This window comes from Odontesthes bonariensis, chromosome 14, assembly GCF_027942865.1.
Source record: "Odontesthes bonariensis isolate fOdoBon6 chromosome 14, fOdoBon6.hap1, whole genome shotgun sequence".
Classification (NCBI taxonomy): domain Eukaryota; kingdom Metazoa; phylum Chordata; class Actinopteri; order Atheriniformes; family Atherinopsidae; genus Odontesthes; species Odontesthes bonariensis.
This window is the reverse complement of record NC_134519.1, coordinates 5,784,170-5,800,641: the sequence shown is the minus strand read 5'-3', so window position 1 is coordinate 5,800,641 and position 16,472 is coordinate 5,784,170. Positions and strand designations below refer to the sequence as shown.

Genomic DNA, 16,472 nt, shown 5'->3' with positions numbered 1-16,472 from the left:
TGTCATACAGCTTCATGTCAAAAGAGGCGAACTATCCCTTTAAGTTCCGACACCAAATTAAATTAGATAATCGCATGATCTTCATCCCATGACTTGTGAAAAATACCTGAATTTCACCTGTGATAAATTGTCCCTTTTCAGGTGCTAAAGAGGTGCTCATATAGTGAAACACAATTTTCCATTTCCAGGCATCAAATATCACACATTTTCGGGGTGAAGTGAGTTCTCTGGAGCAGAGATCTAACAGACACGTGTAATGATGAAGAGAAGCTTAGCTAATAAATTATTATATGAAGCAGTGCCAGAGTAAAGCACCATTTGCACTTTTAATCCTTTGTTGCTCACCGGACTGCCGTCCATTGTAAAGAAGCTGCATGAACACGGAGGCTGTTAAAACATTAGTTACTGCTTCTTTCAAAGGACACTCAAGTGATTTAATTATGTTGAATTAATTGTAGAAGGACCAATTAGAGGAGGAAGATGAAGAGGACTGTTTTCCTCCTTTATTCGTCCTCCCAGCCTGTTTCATTACAAGAGTCTCAGCCTCATTCAGCATGTGCTCAATGCGAGTATTATGTGTGATGTCTCAAGGACAAAAACTCAAAGCATCTTCGCTCATTTTCCCTCCATAGTTTGTTGACGCTGCAATAACACGTCTTACGTCTTTCATAAGATAGGATAGAACTTTATTGTTTGTCAGCATCACGTGTTGTTTGACTTTAGGTACACGGTCACTCTTTGACCTAAGGTGCACGGTCACTCTTTGACTTTAGGTGCACGGTCACTCTTTGACTTTAGGTGCACTGTCACTCTTTGACTTTAGGTACACGGTCACGCTTTGACTTTAGGTGCACGGTCACTGTTTGACTTAAGGTGCACGGTCACTCTTTGACCTTAGGTACACGGTCACTCTTGGACTTTAGGTACACGGTCACTCTTGGACTTTAGGTGCACGGTCACTCTTGGACTTTAGGTGCACGGTCACTCTTTGACTTTAGGTACACGGTCACGCTTTGACTTTAGGTGCACGGACACGCTTTGACTTTAGGTGCACGGTCACGCTTTGACTTTAGGTACACGGTCACTCTTTGACCTAAGGTACACGGTCACGCTTTGACTTTAGGTACACGGTCACTCTTTGACCTAAGGTACACGGTCACTCTTTGACTTTAGGTACACGGTCACTCTTTGACTTTAGGTACACGGTCACTCTTTGACCTAAGGTGCACGGTCACTCTTTGACCTAAGGTGCACGGCCACTCTTTGACTTAAGGTGCACGGCCACTCTTTGACTTAAGGTGCACGGTCACTCTTTGACTTAAGGTGCACGGTCACTCTTTGACTTTAGGTACACGGTCACTCTTTGACTTAAGGTGCACGGCCACTCTTTGACTTAAGGTGCACGGCCACTCTTTGACTTTAGGTACACGGTCACTCTTTGACTTTAGGTGCACGGTGACTCTTTGACTTTAGGTGCACGGCCACTCTTTGACTTTAGGTACACGGTCACTCTTTGACTTTAGGTGCACGGCCACTCTTTGACTTTAGGTACACGGTCACGCTTTGACTTTAGGTACACGGTCACTCTTTGACCTAAGGTACACGGTCACTCTTTGACTTTAGGTACACGGTCACTCTTTGACTTTAGGTGCACGGTCACTCTTTGACCTAAGGTACACGGTCACTCTTTGACCTAAGGTACACGGTCACTCTTTGACTTTAGGTACACGGTCACTCTTTGACCTAAGGTGCACGGTCACTCTTTGACCTAAGGTACACGGTCACGCTTTGACTTTAGGTACACGGTCACTCTTTGACCTAAGGTACACGGTCACGCTTTGACCTAAGGTGCACGGTCACTCTTTGACCTAAGGTACACGGTCACTCTTTGACCTAAGGTGCACGGTCACTCTTTGACCTAAGGTGCACGGTCACTCTTTGACCTAAGGTACACGGTCACTCTTTGACCTAAGGTACACGGTCACGCTTTGACTTTAGGTACACGGTCACTCTTTGACCTAAGGTACACGGTCACGCTTTGACTTTAGGTACACGGTCACGCTTTGACTTTAGGTACACGGTCACTCTTTGACCTAAGGTGCACGGTCACTCTTTGACCTAAGGTACACGGTCACGCTTTGACTTTAGGTACACGGTCACTCTTTGACCTAAGGTACACGGTCACGCTTTGACTTTAGGTGCACGGCCACTCTTTGACTTTAGGTACACGGTCACTCTTTGACCTAAGGTACACGGTCACTCTTTGACCTAAGGTACACGGTCACGCTTTGACTTTAGGTACACGGTCACGCTTTGACTTTAGGTACACGGTCACTCTTTGACCTAAGGTGCACGGTCACTCTTTGACCTAAGGTACACGGTCACGCTTTGACTTTAGGTACACGGTCACTCTTTGACTTTAGGTGCACGGTCACTCTTTGACCTAAGGTGCACGGTCACTCTTTGACCTAAGGTGCACGGTCACTCTTTGACCTAAGGTGCACGGTCACTCTTTGACCTAAGGTACACGGTCACGCTTTGACTTTAGGTACACGGTCACTCTTTGACCTAAGGTACACGGTCACTCTTTGACCTAAGGTACACGGTCACGCTTTGACTTTAGGTACACGGTCACGCTTTGACTTTAGGTACACGGTCACTCTTTGACCTAAGGTGCACGGCCACTCTTTGACCTAAGGTACACGGTCACGCTTTGACTTTAGGTACACGGTCACTCTTTGACCTAAGGTACACGGTCACGCTTTGACTTTAGGTGCACGGCCACTCTTTGACTTTAGGTACACGGTCACTCTTTGACCTAAGGTACACGGTCACGCTTTGACTTTAGGTACACGGTCACTCTTTGACCTAAGGTACACGGTCACTCTTTGACTTTAGGTACACGGTCACTCTTTGACTTTAGGTGCACGGTCACTCTTTGACTCAAGATTTGCATGTGGCTCTTATCTCCGGTGACTGGAGAGGGGCTCTCTTTGATACACCGTTGTTGTGATTACACCCAAAGGATTAACAAACAAAAAAACTCTTTCATATTTTCCGTTCAATGTAACAAACAGCTGCAGCCGTTATATCAATGAAGAGGAGAAAAAGCACGGTATTTACCTTAAAGAGCAAAGCCAGAGTAAATCCTCAAAATAAAAACTACGCTATGCTGTTTCACTCTTTTTGCCTGCAGTGAGTTTAATATACTCACATTGGAACCTGGTGTGTCAGCTCAGAGCATAAAACTGAGCACGAGGAGATTCCATCCTGCAGTAAACACAGCGTGAGAGGTGACAGCTGCTCTAATGTTGAGCAAAGTGTTTGTTAGCGCTGGGGGAACACAGTGTTCTCTCTCTGAGGGTTAATAGAAGCCGTCTGCGAGCTGGGGAGGTCATGTTGGTCGACGACTGATCAAAACACTCTTTTCACCAGCCACCATCTCATTATCGCCCCTCTAAACAGGCCCTGCAGGCTTTGCATGAATTAGAAAAACTGAAGATTAAGGGGACTAATTGATACCACGATTAGTCAGAAAACTCTTCACAGGCGTAGCTGCCTGCCCTTACAATTAATTTTCAATATCATTGATGATTTTCCTCTCCTCTCCTCTCCTCTGCAAATACAAACTAAGCACCAACGTGTCGGGCTCTAAATGTAAACAATTTGTGTTTCGGATTAGAGATTAAAGCTTAAAGCTATAAATATGAAATTAACAAAGTGTTATGCCCGTTTGGAAAGGGTAAGAAAAAGATAAACAAGTCGGGGTTTTGCTGGTTTTAAGAGGCTTTAAGTGTAGCGCCGAATGTTTTATTCCATGAAGTCATCCCTTTGCGTCAGGCAGAGCTAACAGGATCAGGACGGGCATCAGCTGACGTCTGGTGAGACACGTTTTAAGTTGGGCTGGGCCAGTTAAGTCGTTATTATCTCGTTAACTCGTTAATATATCTCGCAGTAACGCATTGTTTTTTAATTGTAAAAGTCTGTTGCTGTCTGCTGAGGAACCGGAAAAGAAAGTAATCGGCGGATCCACCAAACATGGAGAAGGGTACGGAACTTTTACTCGGCCATTTTCATTTTAAAGTTCAGAACCAAAGTCATCTGTAAACGCTGCCAACATGCCGCCCATTGATTGAATGCGAGACTCCGGTTCTTCTCACAGATGTTTATTAACGGCACATCAACACCGTAGAACTAAATTTTCAAGTAAACAAAGTAAAAGACAACATTAGCTGTTGTAATCATTGCTGGTACCAATAAATAATCAAAGTACCAATGGCAGAGTCATTCCCCAGAGGCAATCTTCACGGTCAAACTAGGATTCTTTAACTTCCACTTCTCCTCTGCATCACATTCACACAGTTACAGCAAACACCACGAAGCATGGAGGAATAAAATAAAGATAAACTAGCAGGTAACATCACCGTTACAGGTGCTCCTCGGTGTCTGTGTGAAGCTCGCGGAGCTAACCAACGCTACTTCCTGTTTTACTGGTTTCAACATAAAAGCACGTATTTCAAAATTTATTTTTTTTTTTAAAACTCCTGGATTTACAGCCAAGTTGAATTGTCTTCTCAGCGTAGTAGTTCCAGTCTAAAATATCACTTAAAGGCAAAACACACAACTGATAGCAGCAAGTCATTCAAGGAAACAGACAGTGGAGCGAGGCTTCTACATAAAAACTACAGAAAGATGCTGATGTTAAAAGTGTGTTTGCACAACAAATGTTATGGCACTTTCATTCATATGGCAGCACATTTAAAATAAAACTAAATGCTAAAAGCTATACACTACTTTTGGATTCATTTTTGGATTCTGCGTACAAATGGGATTAATCGTGATTAATCAGGGAAATCATGTGATTAATTAGATTAAACATTTTAATCGTTGCCCAGCCCTGGTTTTAAGCATGCAAAAGTTTTAAAAATGATGCCCAGCACACGTCAATAAGGTGCGTAGCGTGGAGAAACAAGCAAAAGAATGTCTGTCTGACCTTCATCAGGCGTTTGGGCTTAAATGAAAGGATTTCGTCCGATGATTCTTCCATAAAGGACGTACCTGTGCAGTGTGCTAACTGCTAAATCTCCAGTAAAGTCTTTAAAGTGGTTAAACAGGGATTTAGATAAGCTTTTCTAGCAGTTTGATGGTTAAAATTTTAAAAGGGGGGAAAATAAGAAGTTAATATTTCATCTAAGACCATTTGGTAATTGTTTAAAACCAATATTCTTGGTTCCTACAGCATCTACAGCACCAGCTCTTCAGTGTTTTGTGTGTTTTTTATTTTTCTGTGGTCAGCTGGAGTACACGGCCCGGCTGGACTTCCTGTGGCGCGTCCAGGCCAAAGAGGAGATCAACGAGATGAAGGAGCTGCGAGAACACAACGAGAACATGCTGAGGAACATCCTACCCAGCCACGTGGCCCGGCACTTCCTGGAGAAGGACCGGGACAATGAGGTCTGCACAGAACCCACTCACACATCTGGATGTGGGGTCAGAGTACAAATCCAATGCTCAGGCAGTCTGAATATTTGTGTATTTTCTTTCCCGGCTTCCTTGAGTTTTTATTTAAGAATCCTTTAGGGAAATCGTTATTGATCATCTGGCATCAGGTGTCATTTGCTTCACTTCTTGTCACTTTGTTCTATTGCAACATCAGACAGTTTAGATGGATCTGTGGTAACTGAGCTGCTGGATTAACATAGTTAACATAGTGATTGTAATAAATCTAGATCATCCCATTATATGTCATATGTTGGAAAAATGTTGATTTCATTGTGTTCGTGAAGTTAAGATTAAGTGAAAGCTTTAAAGGGACAGTTCGCCTCTTTTGACATGAAGCTCAATGACATCCCATATTAGCAACATCATTTATTAAATTTGACTCACACCCCGCTGCGTCCTATGAGCAGAGTTCCAGCCTCGTTTTGGCGTTGACCAAAAATCCAGGTTAAAAACATTTATTTTCTCATGTGTCTATGCATGAAATCTGCACGATATCTTTTCATTTATCTGGACTGTTCCTTGTTTTTAAATTAATTTAAATTATTTTATTTGTTTCTCTTTATTTTTTTTTATGTATTTTTAATGCTTCTTACACTCCCTGCTGCAATACTTTTATTTTATGTAAAGCACATTGAACTTTTTTGTACATGAAATGTGCTATATAAATAAATTTGATTTCATTTCATTTGATGAAGGTAGTTCCGGCTAGTTGGCTGGGGTTTAAAAAATAAAGCGTTTTGCTTCTCAAAACAATATGCGTTCAACAGAGTAATACATTTGCATCACAAAATGGTTCTCCAGGAAAAAGTCAGACCTCACAATCTCTTGGCCCTATTTTCTCTCCCTTCGTATCACTGCCTGCTGCCGCCTGCCGACAGCCGCGCCTGTTACGGTGTTTGCTGCTCGGTCTGCACAGCAGGCAGTGATACGAAGGGAGAGAAAATAGGGCCAAGAGATTGTGAGGTCTGACTTCTTCCTGGAGAACCATTTTGTGATGCAAATGTATTACTCTGTTGAACGCATATTGTTTTGAGAAGCATAACGCTTTATTTTTTAAACCCCAGCCAACTAGCCGGACTACCTTCATCAACTCCAAAACGAGGCTGGAACTCTGCTCACAGGACGCAGCAGGGGGTAAGAAGATGTTCATAAATGATGCTGCTGATATGGGATGTCATACAGCTTCATGTCAAAAGAGGCGAACTATCCCTTTAAAGGGAAAATGAACAGCACAGCAACAGTTATACACTATTTCAGCAGGTCAGGTCGGACCGCTGCACCGACTTTGAAGCTCTGCCCTTCCTGTAAAGCAGTAGCTCGCCTCGTTTTCCCACCGCAGACCTGCTCTAAAATTAGTCTCCCACTTTCATTCCAATTCATTCGCTCAGCTTTGGCTTCCCAGCCTGCAAAGGAAAGAAAAGGCTTTGTAATTGCTTTTCAAACACTGCAGACAGAGAGAATTGGTTGGGGCGGTTAATTCAGCCGGAAATCTTTCTCCCTTTTTTTTCTTCTCAATCGAATGCTTTGATTTGAATTAATAATATGTTGTCAGTCAGCTGCAGGCGGAGGTTTCTCTCTACGTGGCAACAGCGATTCAACTGCCCCCAAAGAGTCAAACTTTACAAAGTTTCTGGTTTATTGTTCATCTCTGCTGCCCTTTTTGCTTATTGTGGTTTATTCCACGCCGTTTGACAGTTTTATAAAGTTCTGAATGGTTTATTTAAGTTTATTTACGCTGTTTGACGCTTTTAGAAAGTCCTGAATGGTTAAACACAATTTTTCTGGTTTAAGGTTTCTGGATATTTAGGCCGGATATTTTTTTTGATATTTTAATCATTAGGCCTTCGTAAGCGCTGCGAAGGCCTATTGGAACTGAAGGATTTCACTATTATTCTTATTCGTATGATTATTTTTCTTCTCCACGCGGACACGCAAATGTGGAGGCCTGAACGTATTCGAAAACTCACGGGAAATCACGTGATTTTAATGTACTCGAAAGTGGGCGTCGCCAAACTGCTCTACAGCGCCACCTAACGTGCCCGAACCGTACATCCATCGTACAGATCTGAAACGCGGCATGTATGTAGATCGCCTCAAATCAAGAACAAAAGTTTCTTGGAGGTATGCTCTAAAATGTAGGAGGCGGCCATTTTGGGTCAAAGGGCAAATTTTGGCCATTTTTCATTAGAATTAGAACTTAGATTTATAATTATCAAATGATATTAAATCAATTACACTTAAAAGTGATTAAAATTGAAGTAGATAGTTTAGGGTTTCTCTTTTAATGGGTTTCCAGCAGTTAAGATGAATAATTACGTCTTTTGGACGAAGCTTTGCTTTGTTTTCATGTTGGAAAGAAAGGTGAATGAGTTCTTTTAATCCCCAGTTCATCGCGCCTCATTATTCTGGTTTACCATCGCCGCAGTGACTGATGATATTACCCGGCAGGGAGGGCAGCTATCACACGTCGGAGTCAAACCGCCATATTGTCCTCATTTGCCCTTGTCGGGCTCCTTCATTATCAACTCTAATCTTCCTCCCAAACAAAGGTCGAGCATCCACTGAATTATAAATGTCAGGAGAGAAGAGCTGTTCTGCTCCCGTGCCTGTTCCTAATTAAAAAGAACATGATTAAAAATGCATCTATTAGGATAGTTTGAGTCCTAATCACTCGTTACATTATTAATCAGGCTGTTTATTGTTCTGTCATTTAGGTTCCACAGGACTGGGTTATTAATAGATTTCTGCTTTTATGAAGAAGGGACGAGGAATTAGGAATTAATCAAGTGACAGCTGATGTCATTCATATTTATGACGGCTTTTTGTTTAGGATTCTGTTATGTTACATGTTAGAAGGCATCAGTTGGTCTTTTGAAGAAGTAAAGAGCTTCCCAAAGGTCTTCAGCCACCAACATTTCTTTATAATAATGAGCTCCTTTCTCCTCCAGCACAGCCTGAAGCCTCTCAGACAGCTTCCTGTCCTTTCTTTAAGGAGTCTTCAGGAATAGTTCTCCAGGCTTCTTGAAGGACATCCCAAAGCTCTTCTTTGTTTCTTCTTTGTTGTTGTTGTCTTTTGTTGCGTTCTCTGCCAACATGATCCCACACTGCTTCAGTAATGTTGAGCTCCGGGCTCTGGGGAGGATTCATCCCTCCATCAGACCTGCTGCCACTGATTTTCAGCCCACTTCTTGTGTCCTTTGGCACAGCTCAGCCTTTTCTCCCTGTTTCCCTTCCTTAAGAACGGCTTCCTGACAGCCACCCTTCCATGGAGCCCATTTCTGATGAGGCTTGGGCCAACAGCAGATGGATCAGCTGAAGGTCCAGATGCATCTCTCAGCTCCTGTGTCAGGTCTTTGCTGGATGTTTTCCTCTTTCTTAAGGACATCACTTTCAGATCCTGTTCATCTGCTGTAGATAGTTCTTTAGGCCTGACACTTCTTCTTCTGTCCTCCACTTGTCCAGTTTCCTCAAATGTTTTAAGGACACACTGCAACAGTCCAGATAAGTTCAAAGATATCGTGCAGATTTCATGCATAGACACATGAGAACAGAAGTGTTTTTAACCTGGATTTAAAAATGTCTCCATTTGGTGAAAGTTTAATCTCCACTGGCAGTTTGTTCCACTTGTTTGCAGCATAACAGCTAAATGCTGCTTCTCCATGTTTAGTCTGGACTCTGGACTGGACCAGCTGACCTGAGTCCTTGGATCTCAGAGCTCTGCTGGCTTTATATTCTCTGAACAGATCACAGATTGTAAACCATCAGCAGGCTTTTAAAATCTATTCTGTGACTGACTGGAAGCCAGAGTAAAGATTTTAAAGCTGCTGTGATGTGTTCAGATCTCTTAGTCCGGGTTAAAACTCCAGCAGCAGCGTTCTGGATTAATCCAACTCTTGTAAGAGAAGAAACTATTGTGCAAAGTATCAGCCAGCTGAATGTCTGAGTGACCTTCATCCAGCTGCTTTCAGATAATCAGCAGAAACTGCCGCCACCTTCTTGTTTTTACTGTCAGCATTGTTTGCCCATGTGCTGCAGCACCGGTGCGTGGGGTGGTCTGAGGTCAGCAGTGGTAAACAGCAGCATGTGGTGTCCAGGCTGCGGGAGGCCGTTTGTGTTAGCTGCCAAATGAAAATACAGAACACCGATGATGTATGAAACACTCGCAGAAGCACTTTTAAACACAGACTTTGTGATGAGTAAACGACTACTTTCTCGCCTGGAAATGTTTCAAATGTTGCTAAAGTTTACTGAGTTTAGAGCTTAAGAGAAATCAGCTTCAGGCCGGCTGATTTCGGCTCGGGCAGGAGCGAAATGCATTGTGGGTAAACGCTCTGCATACTGTCTGATCGATAAGTATGTAGTATGCAGTATGTAGTATGTAGTATGCAGTATGCAGTATGTAGTATGCAGTATGGCAGTATGTAGTATGCAGTATGCAGTATGGCAGTATGCAGTATGGCAGTATGCAGTATGTAGTATGCAGTATGCAGTATGGCAGTATGCAGTATGGCAGTATGTAGTATGCAGTATGGCAGTATGTAGTATGCAGTATGCAGTATGTAGTATGGAAGTATGTATTATGCAGTTTCGAACACAGCCTAAGTGTCTTTGGAGTACCAGCAGTTATATGAGAAGGCATCGCGAGCATCTTCATCAAAACACGGAAGCAAACACCAAGCAAAGTTTTACACTTTAGCAGGATGAGGTGGAAACAATCAACAATCTTAAATGGTGGGAAAATAAGTGTTCAAATAAGACTTTTGGCTGGGTCGAAGGTCAACAAGAACTGCAGGTGAAATAAAGGGTCGAGAGTAGGAATGGGAATTGATAAGATTTTTACGATTCCAATTCCATTTTCGATTCTGCTTAACGATTCGGTTCTTTATCGGTTCCCTTATCGATTCTCATTTGGGGGAAAAAGGACAACAAACCGTGATGTCTCGCGTGAGATAGCCTCATGTTGACGGAAGAGGCTCTGATTGAGAGCAGGTACTGGCCTGATTAAATTCATTCTGGACTCTATATCCGACCACATGAAGACCTCGGGACACTTCGGTTTGGCTTTAGGGACCCTCTACTCACTACCACGTAAGTGTTATGTTGTTTGGAGCTGTAGAAGAGGTATAAAAATAGCGTTTAAAACACAATATAAATCCATGCCCCCATGGCTATGTTGTCAGTCCGAAATCTCCGTGCAAGCAACACTGTCAGGGTCGGATGACATTTTTTTGCGTCTTTGCTATGGCTAAATCGTGGGTAGATTGGGCAATACAGCTGGATGTTGTAAACGACAGAAATTGTCCTTTAACCCGGTTAAATTAACCAAACACACATTTGGTGATGATGAGGATCCTATAAGAGGCTTTGAAAAGTTTGATATTGGCTTCTACAATGATTTACCATCCATATGTATTTAGTCCTCCTCAGAGTATAGAAAACTTTTTCTGAAAAGAGGCTTCACTTGCAGGAAGAAACGCCCAAAATGAACCTCAAAATGCTGGCTGACTTGCCTTGCTATCGCTGCCGTGTGTCAGACCTGGAGCCGTGGCTCCTTTAACCAGTCCACCAAGGTTTCTGGATATGTCAGTCAGGACCAAAGCAGACAGAAAATAACACGGGCTTAAATAGAATTCATAAAAATCTAATGATATTAAATCAATTACACTTAAAAGTGAGAAACCATTGTAATTTAAATGGAAGTAGATAGTTTAGGGTTTCTCTTTCATGAGTTTCCAGCAGTGAAGATGAATAATTACGTCTTTTGGACGAAGCTTTGCTTTGTTTATGTTGGAAAAAAGGTGAAAGAGTTAGTCCTCACAGAATATTCTTCTGAAAAGAGGCTTCACTTGCAGGAAGAAACGCCCAAAATGAACCTCAAAATGCTGACTGATGACTATGCAAAGCATCAAAACAATTAAATCAGTTCTACTTTAACCGAGTTTGACTGACGTTTGGATATTTGACTGAGGTCATTAAACGGGGGTACGATGCCAGCGAGGATGTCCCGTTAAATGACGCATGCAGAGGCAGATCTTTGGAATTGCCAACTTGAACTGTTGAACTCTGGGTGGATTTTGTTTATTAGCCTGTTATTCTAATATTCCAACAATGACAGAGAGAATGACTGCATGTGACAGCAGTTTGTGGGGACATGCCGCTTCATGTCAGCTGGGCTGCTGCACTGCTTTGTCGTGGGTCAACATTGCCCCCACATGGTGGAGATAATGCAGTGCAGTGTGCAGTGTTGCATCACCCACTCTGCTGCCACATGGGCCGGCTGGTGCAGAGCAAATAAAAGGCTTTATAGTGCAGATACGGGAATCATTTGCTGTAATATTTAGTTTATTGTCACAAGTTGAACTCAAACGAGTGAAGACATCAGTCCTGTTTCCTCTAATCAAGACGTTCCTGGGTTTAGCACACATGCACACTCCGTTTAATCAGTCGTTCAAATTAAAGCAACTTTGTGGGATATTTTCTAAAAACTGTCATTGCAAGAATTGCAGGAATCCATCATGCCTGAATGGAAACGATCGATCAGATACCAGGAGGAGTGTCTAACAGGTGTAAATCACTGCTACTTCTACAGTTGCCATGGTTACACAAAGGTGAACATGCATGGCAGGCTCCTCATGCATGGAGGGGCTTTGGAGGCCCAGCTGAAGCACAGCAGAGAGGGAAGGGAGCTGCAAGTTCATCTACTCAAAATGTAAAGCCAAGCCCACTTTGTTTTCAGTTTTGAGAAGTTTTACCGCTGTTAGCGATAAAAAATTAGCCCTGAAATGGACTGATCCAGATTGGACTCAAACCCACCGTCCGCCGGGACAGGTTCAAGCCATCCATCAGGGCTGCTAGCTTGGGGTTAGCGTAGCGGTTAGTGAGTGTAAGGCTGTGTTCGAAACCGCATACTACTCCTACTATTCATACTATTCATTTTGAGTTCGTATGCGAGTTTGAGTAAGCGAGAAGTTCCCGGATGCATACTAGATTCTCCTAAATGTTGGGTATGCATCATGAAGTTACTACTCGTACTAAAACTACCCAAGATGCAATGTAACGTGACGTCGCCGATCGTCATTTCCTGTCAAAACGGCAGTTTCAAGCTAGCTACAACAAGGGTAGGTTCACTTCCTGTTTTCAAAACAAAAGGAACAAATTGTATCGTAATGGCTTTCCCTATGATAAAAGGCAACAGGTATTTTATTTTGTGAAAATAACCGGAAGTGCGTTGCTCACTGCGGCTAGCTTTAGTAGCGCCGAATTCGTGGGAACAACATTGTAAACAGCCGGTATTTTGTCAGGTTTTCAACACGTTGGGGATCTAAACGACTACTTTCTCGCCTGAAAATGTTTCAAATGTTGCTAAAGTTTACAGAGTTTAGAGCTTAAGGGAAATCAGCTTCAGGTCGGCTGATTTCGGCTTGGGCAGGAGCGAAATGCATTGTGGGTAAACGCTCTGCATACTCTCTGATCGATCAGTATGGACTTATGTAGTATGCGGTTTCGAACACAGCCTAAGTGTCTTTGGAGTACCGGCAGTTATATGAGAAGGCATTGCTAGCATCTTCATCAAAACACGGAATTCACCAAGCAAAGTTTTACACTTTTAAAAGAATGAGGTGGAAATAATCAGCAAATCTTAAAAGGTGGGAAAATAAGGCAAAAGGTGTGTTCAAATTAGACTTTTGGCGGGGTCGAAGGTCAACAAGAACTGCCAGTGAAATAAAGGGTCGAGAGTAAAAAGAGCCGCAGTTTACCAACCTGGTCTCACAAGATAACTCTAGACTAGAGACTCTAGACTCTAAACGAGAGTCTAGAGGGAGAATGACAGCAGAATTAAGAGAGACTGGTTGGCGATAAAGGAAGCAGGAAGATGATTGGACCAGAGCCCTGACATCATGATTTATGTGGAAGGTGGGAAAGAGGGGAGAGGCGATGGGAAAAATGTCCCCAACTGAACTCTTACTAAAGCTTCGTTGTTGTTGGTTCGCTCAGTTTCCAAAGATCAGTCGGCATGAATAAAATAAAATCAGTCCAGGATAAAAGTACATTCAGCAAGAAACTGGTGATTCCCAGCTGATCAAAAAGTGTGCGCTCTGATGTGTCTCCCCCTCAGGAGCTGTACTCGCAGTCCTATGACGCCGTGGGCGTGATGTTCGCCTCCATCCCCGGCTTCGCAGACTTCTACTCCCAGACCGAGATGAATAACCAGGGAGTCGAGTGCCTGCGGCTCCTCAACGAAATCATCGCCGACTTTGATGAGGTGAGGCACAGACTTTAAAGTGCATCTACTTCAGGCCACCTTCCCATTCCACAGGACCCTCTCCGACTTCAGGGTCATCCATTTCTGACAAGACAATTCACCACTTCTGTGAATCTCATTAACTCAGAGGCAGAAACCATCGACTCGCTCACATCTGCAGCTGATCGGACGGCATTTATTCTCGGTGGAAAATAACCCCGTAGACGCTAAACATTAAGTACAGTAATTACACGAGTCAAGCATTAATTTCCTCCAAGTTATGTGGAGCTATTTTTAGAAGCTCTGCTTATTCCTTCCACAAATATTACTCACAGATTCTCTTATGATAAAAAAGGTGACGTAAAGAACTTCATTTTTAAACCTTTTTTGAACTGTAATTTAAAAAGAAGAACATAAACTAAACTGGGTTCAGGTGAGGAACAGACAATCTGACGGCTGAAAAGGCACGCTGTAGGAGTCTAATGCAGAAGACACCAAAGAAACGACCAAAGAAACGAGCAAGAAAACCACAGAGACGGAGCAGGACGTGCGCCATGCATCTTCTGAACCGCATATGGCACGTTTCCACTAGCTCGCTTCAGCTCGGCGCTATTTGCGTGTTTCCACTGGTACGCAGTACCTGCAACCAGGTACACTTTTAGTATCACCTCAGGCCTGGTTCCAAGCAAGCCGAAAACTTGACGTCAGCCGACTGCCTTCCACTGATTGGCCGATGAGTGTCGTCACTGGAAGCGTCATAACTCTGCGACGACCGACTAGAATGTAAATAAATACAAGACTCAAGACAAGACTCCAAATTTTACTGCTTCAGTTCGTAGCCTACTGCTACGAGATGGCTTCGCAGAGGAAATCCACTCCTCGTATGTTGTTGTTGTTGTTTTGGTCTTCCGGATTTGTACGTTGCTCGGCGCCGTGTAAATGACGTCACAGAGGTTTCGCACAGCCGCGTTACGACGACGCCGCCCACGTCGAGGAGGCACGAAGTGATAATGGAATGGAAACACAACCGCGCCGAGCTAGTGGAAATGCGCCATTAGTCCACATGGGGTCGCAACATGGAGGGTAGAGAAGGGCAGACATCCATCGCCGCTACTTCCTCCAGCTCATCCCGGGTGACCCGAGCCGTTCCCGGGCCAATCGAGAGACAATGGCCCTCATTTATCAAGCCGTCGTAGAAAGCATCGTAGATATGAGCGGAGAACTCGTCGTACGCAGAAGCTCAAGTGAGATTTACAAAACATGCGTACCACACCAATCCCATCGTAAGACAGAGCGGCTGTTGATAAATCTGGCGGGTGAAATCCATTGTAATGATCCTAACCACGCCTTCTATAAAAGGGCCGCACCTCTAGATTTGCGACATGGATAGACAAAAGACGGCAAAGAAACGCTGTCAACGCTGTTGACAGCTGGGACGGCTGTCAACAGCGTTGGCGATGTAAATCGCAGACCGGACAAGTTATGTATTTTCCCCTACTGTGATGGTCAATAAAATGTGATAAACTCCAGATTAAATGAAATCTAAAATTGAACGATGTTTTACTTTTTCTCCAATAAGATCAGGAAGAAGTGGTCCGATATGAAATTGGCCACAAAAAAGGTCGCAGCTCTCGGACGCAGCATGTCACAAACAGGGGGGGGGGCTCTGATCCAGGTTTGGATTTGAGTGCCTTGGAGGAGAGGGTGGCTGGCCTGATCGGAGCTACGTCTTTTTTCCTTGAATAACAGAATGTGCAGGCTGGTGGGATCTCTGGGTACGGGGTCCTCTGGATGTACATCTGGAAATGGCACTCCATTTTTTTGGGCAATGTTATGGAGAACCCCGCATGCAATAATAATATTGCATACCTTTTCGGGCGTATATAGAAGGGTTCCCCCGCAGCCGAGAGACAGATCCACCTGCCCTTTAGGTGCCCTAACCTCTCCACAGTGCGCAGTGTTAAAGCGCCTCTCCTGTTCGGTGTGAGGGTGCGCGGTTGAATAATGAGCCATCACTCTCCCAATTACGGAGTTGTACTTGTTTAATTTATTTAATTTGCGTTTATGTTTATATTTATGTTGAAGTCAAATAAAACATGGGCCTTCTTTGAAGTGATAAGTCTGTAATTTTAACCAAGGGATTTGTTGCGACTCATAAGGCACGCACTAGTGACGCTGCTGTTTATGTATGCTATTGCAGTCACCGCAAGTCAAAATGGAAAAGTGCGTACACGGCCTCAGACCTGTCGTGGCGATTTCATCTTTCCTGCGCTCACGATGGATTTGATAAATGGCAACCTTTGCGCAGAAAAGAACGTACACACGACCTACGCACGTTTTTCGTCTTACGCAAGTTTGATAAATGAGGGCCAGAATCTCTCCAGCAAGAGTTGCCCTCGGGGCCCGGTACACCTCCACCAGAGGAAGGTTTAAAGCCAGCGTCTGTGATGGTGTGGGGGGGGCATCAGGGTCCATGGCAGGGAGGGCTTCCTCTGTGTGAAGGTGCCACTGATGCAGAGCTGGATGTTGGAGTTCTGGAGAGACAGATGCTGCCATCCAGGTGACGTCTTTATGGGGTGGTCGCTGGTAGTGGGTACAGCAGACGCTCCATGTACAGAGGCTACAGTCCTCGCTGCAGCTGGCCCCGGTTCGAGTTCCGCATCGGATGGCCCTGTGCTGCGTGTTGTTCCCCCTCTCTCTGCCCCCTGCTTCCTGTCTCTCTTGGACT

The 16,472-nt window shown here is 43.9% G+C and overlaps 1 protein-coding gene across 1 annotated transcript in view; it reads left to right on the top strand.

Annotated features, from left to right (window-relative positions):
- Window positions 1-16,472, top strand: part of adcy8 (adenylate cyclase 8 (brain)) — a 141,766-nt gene that overhangs the window by 112,183 nt on the left and 13,111 nt on the right. The window contains exons 14-15 of the mRNA XM_075482691.1: window positions 5,296-5,454; window positions 13,619-13,765. Of these exons, the coding sequence (XP_075338806.1) occupies window positions 5,296-5,454; window positions 13,619-13,765 (306 nt within the window). The remainder of the gene's footprint in view (window positions 1-5,295; window positions 5,455-13,618; window positions 13,766-16,472) is intronic.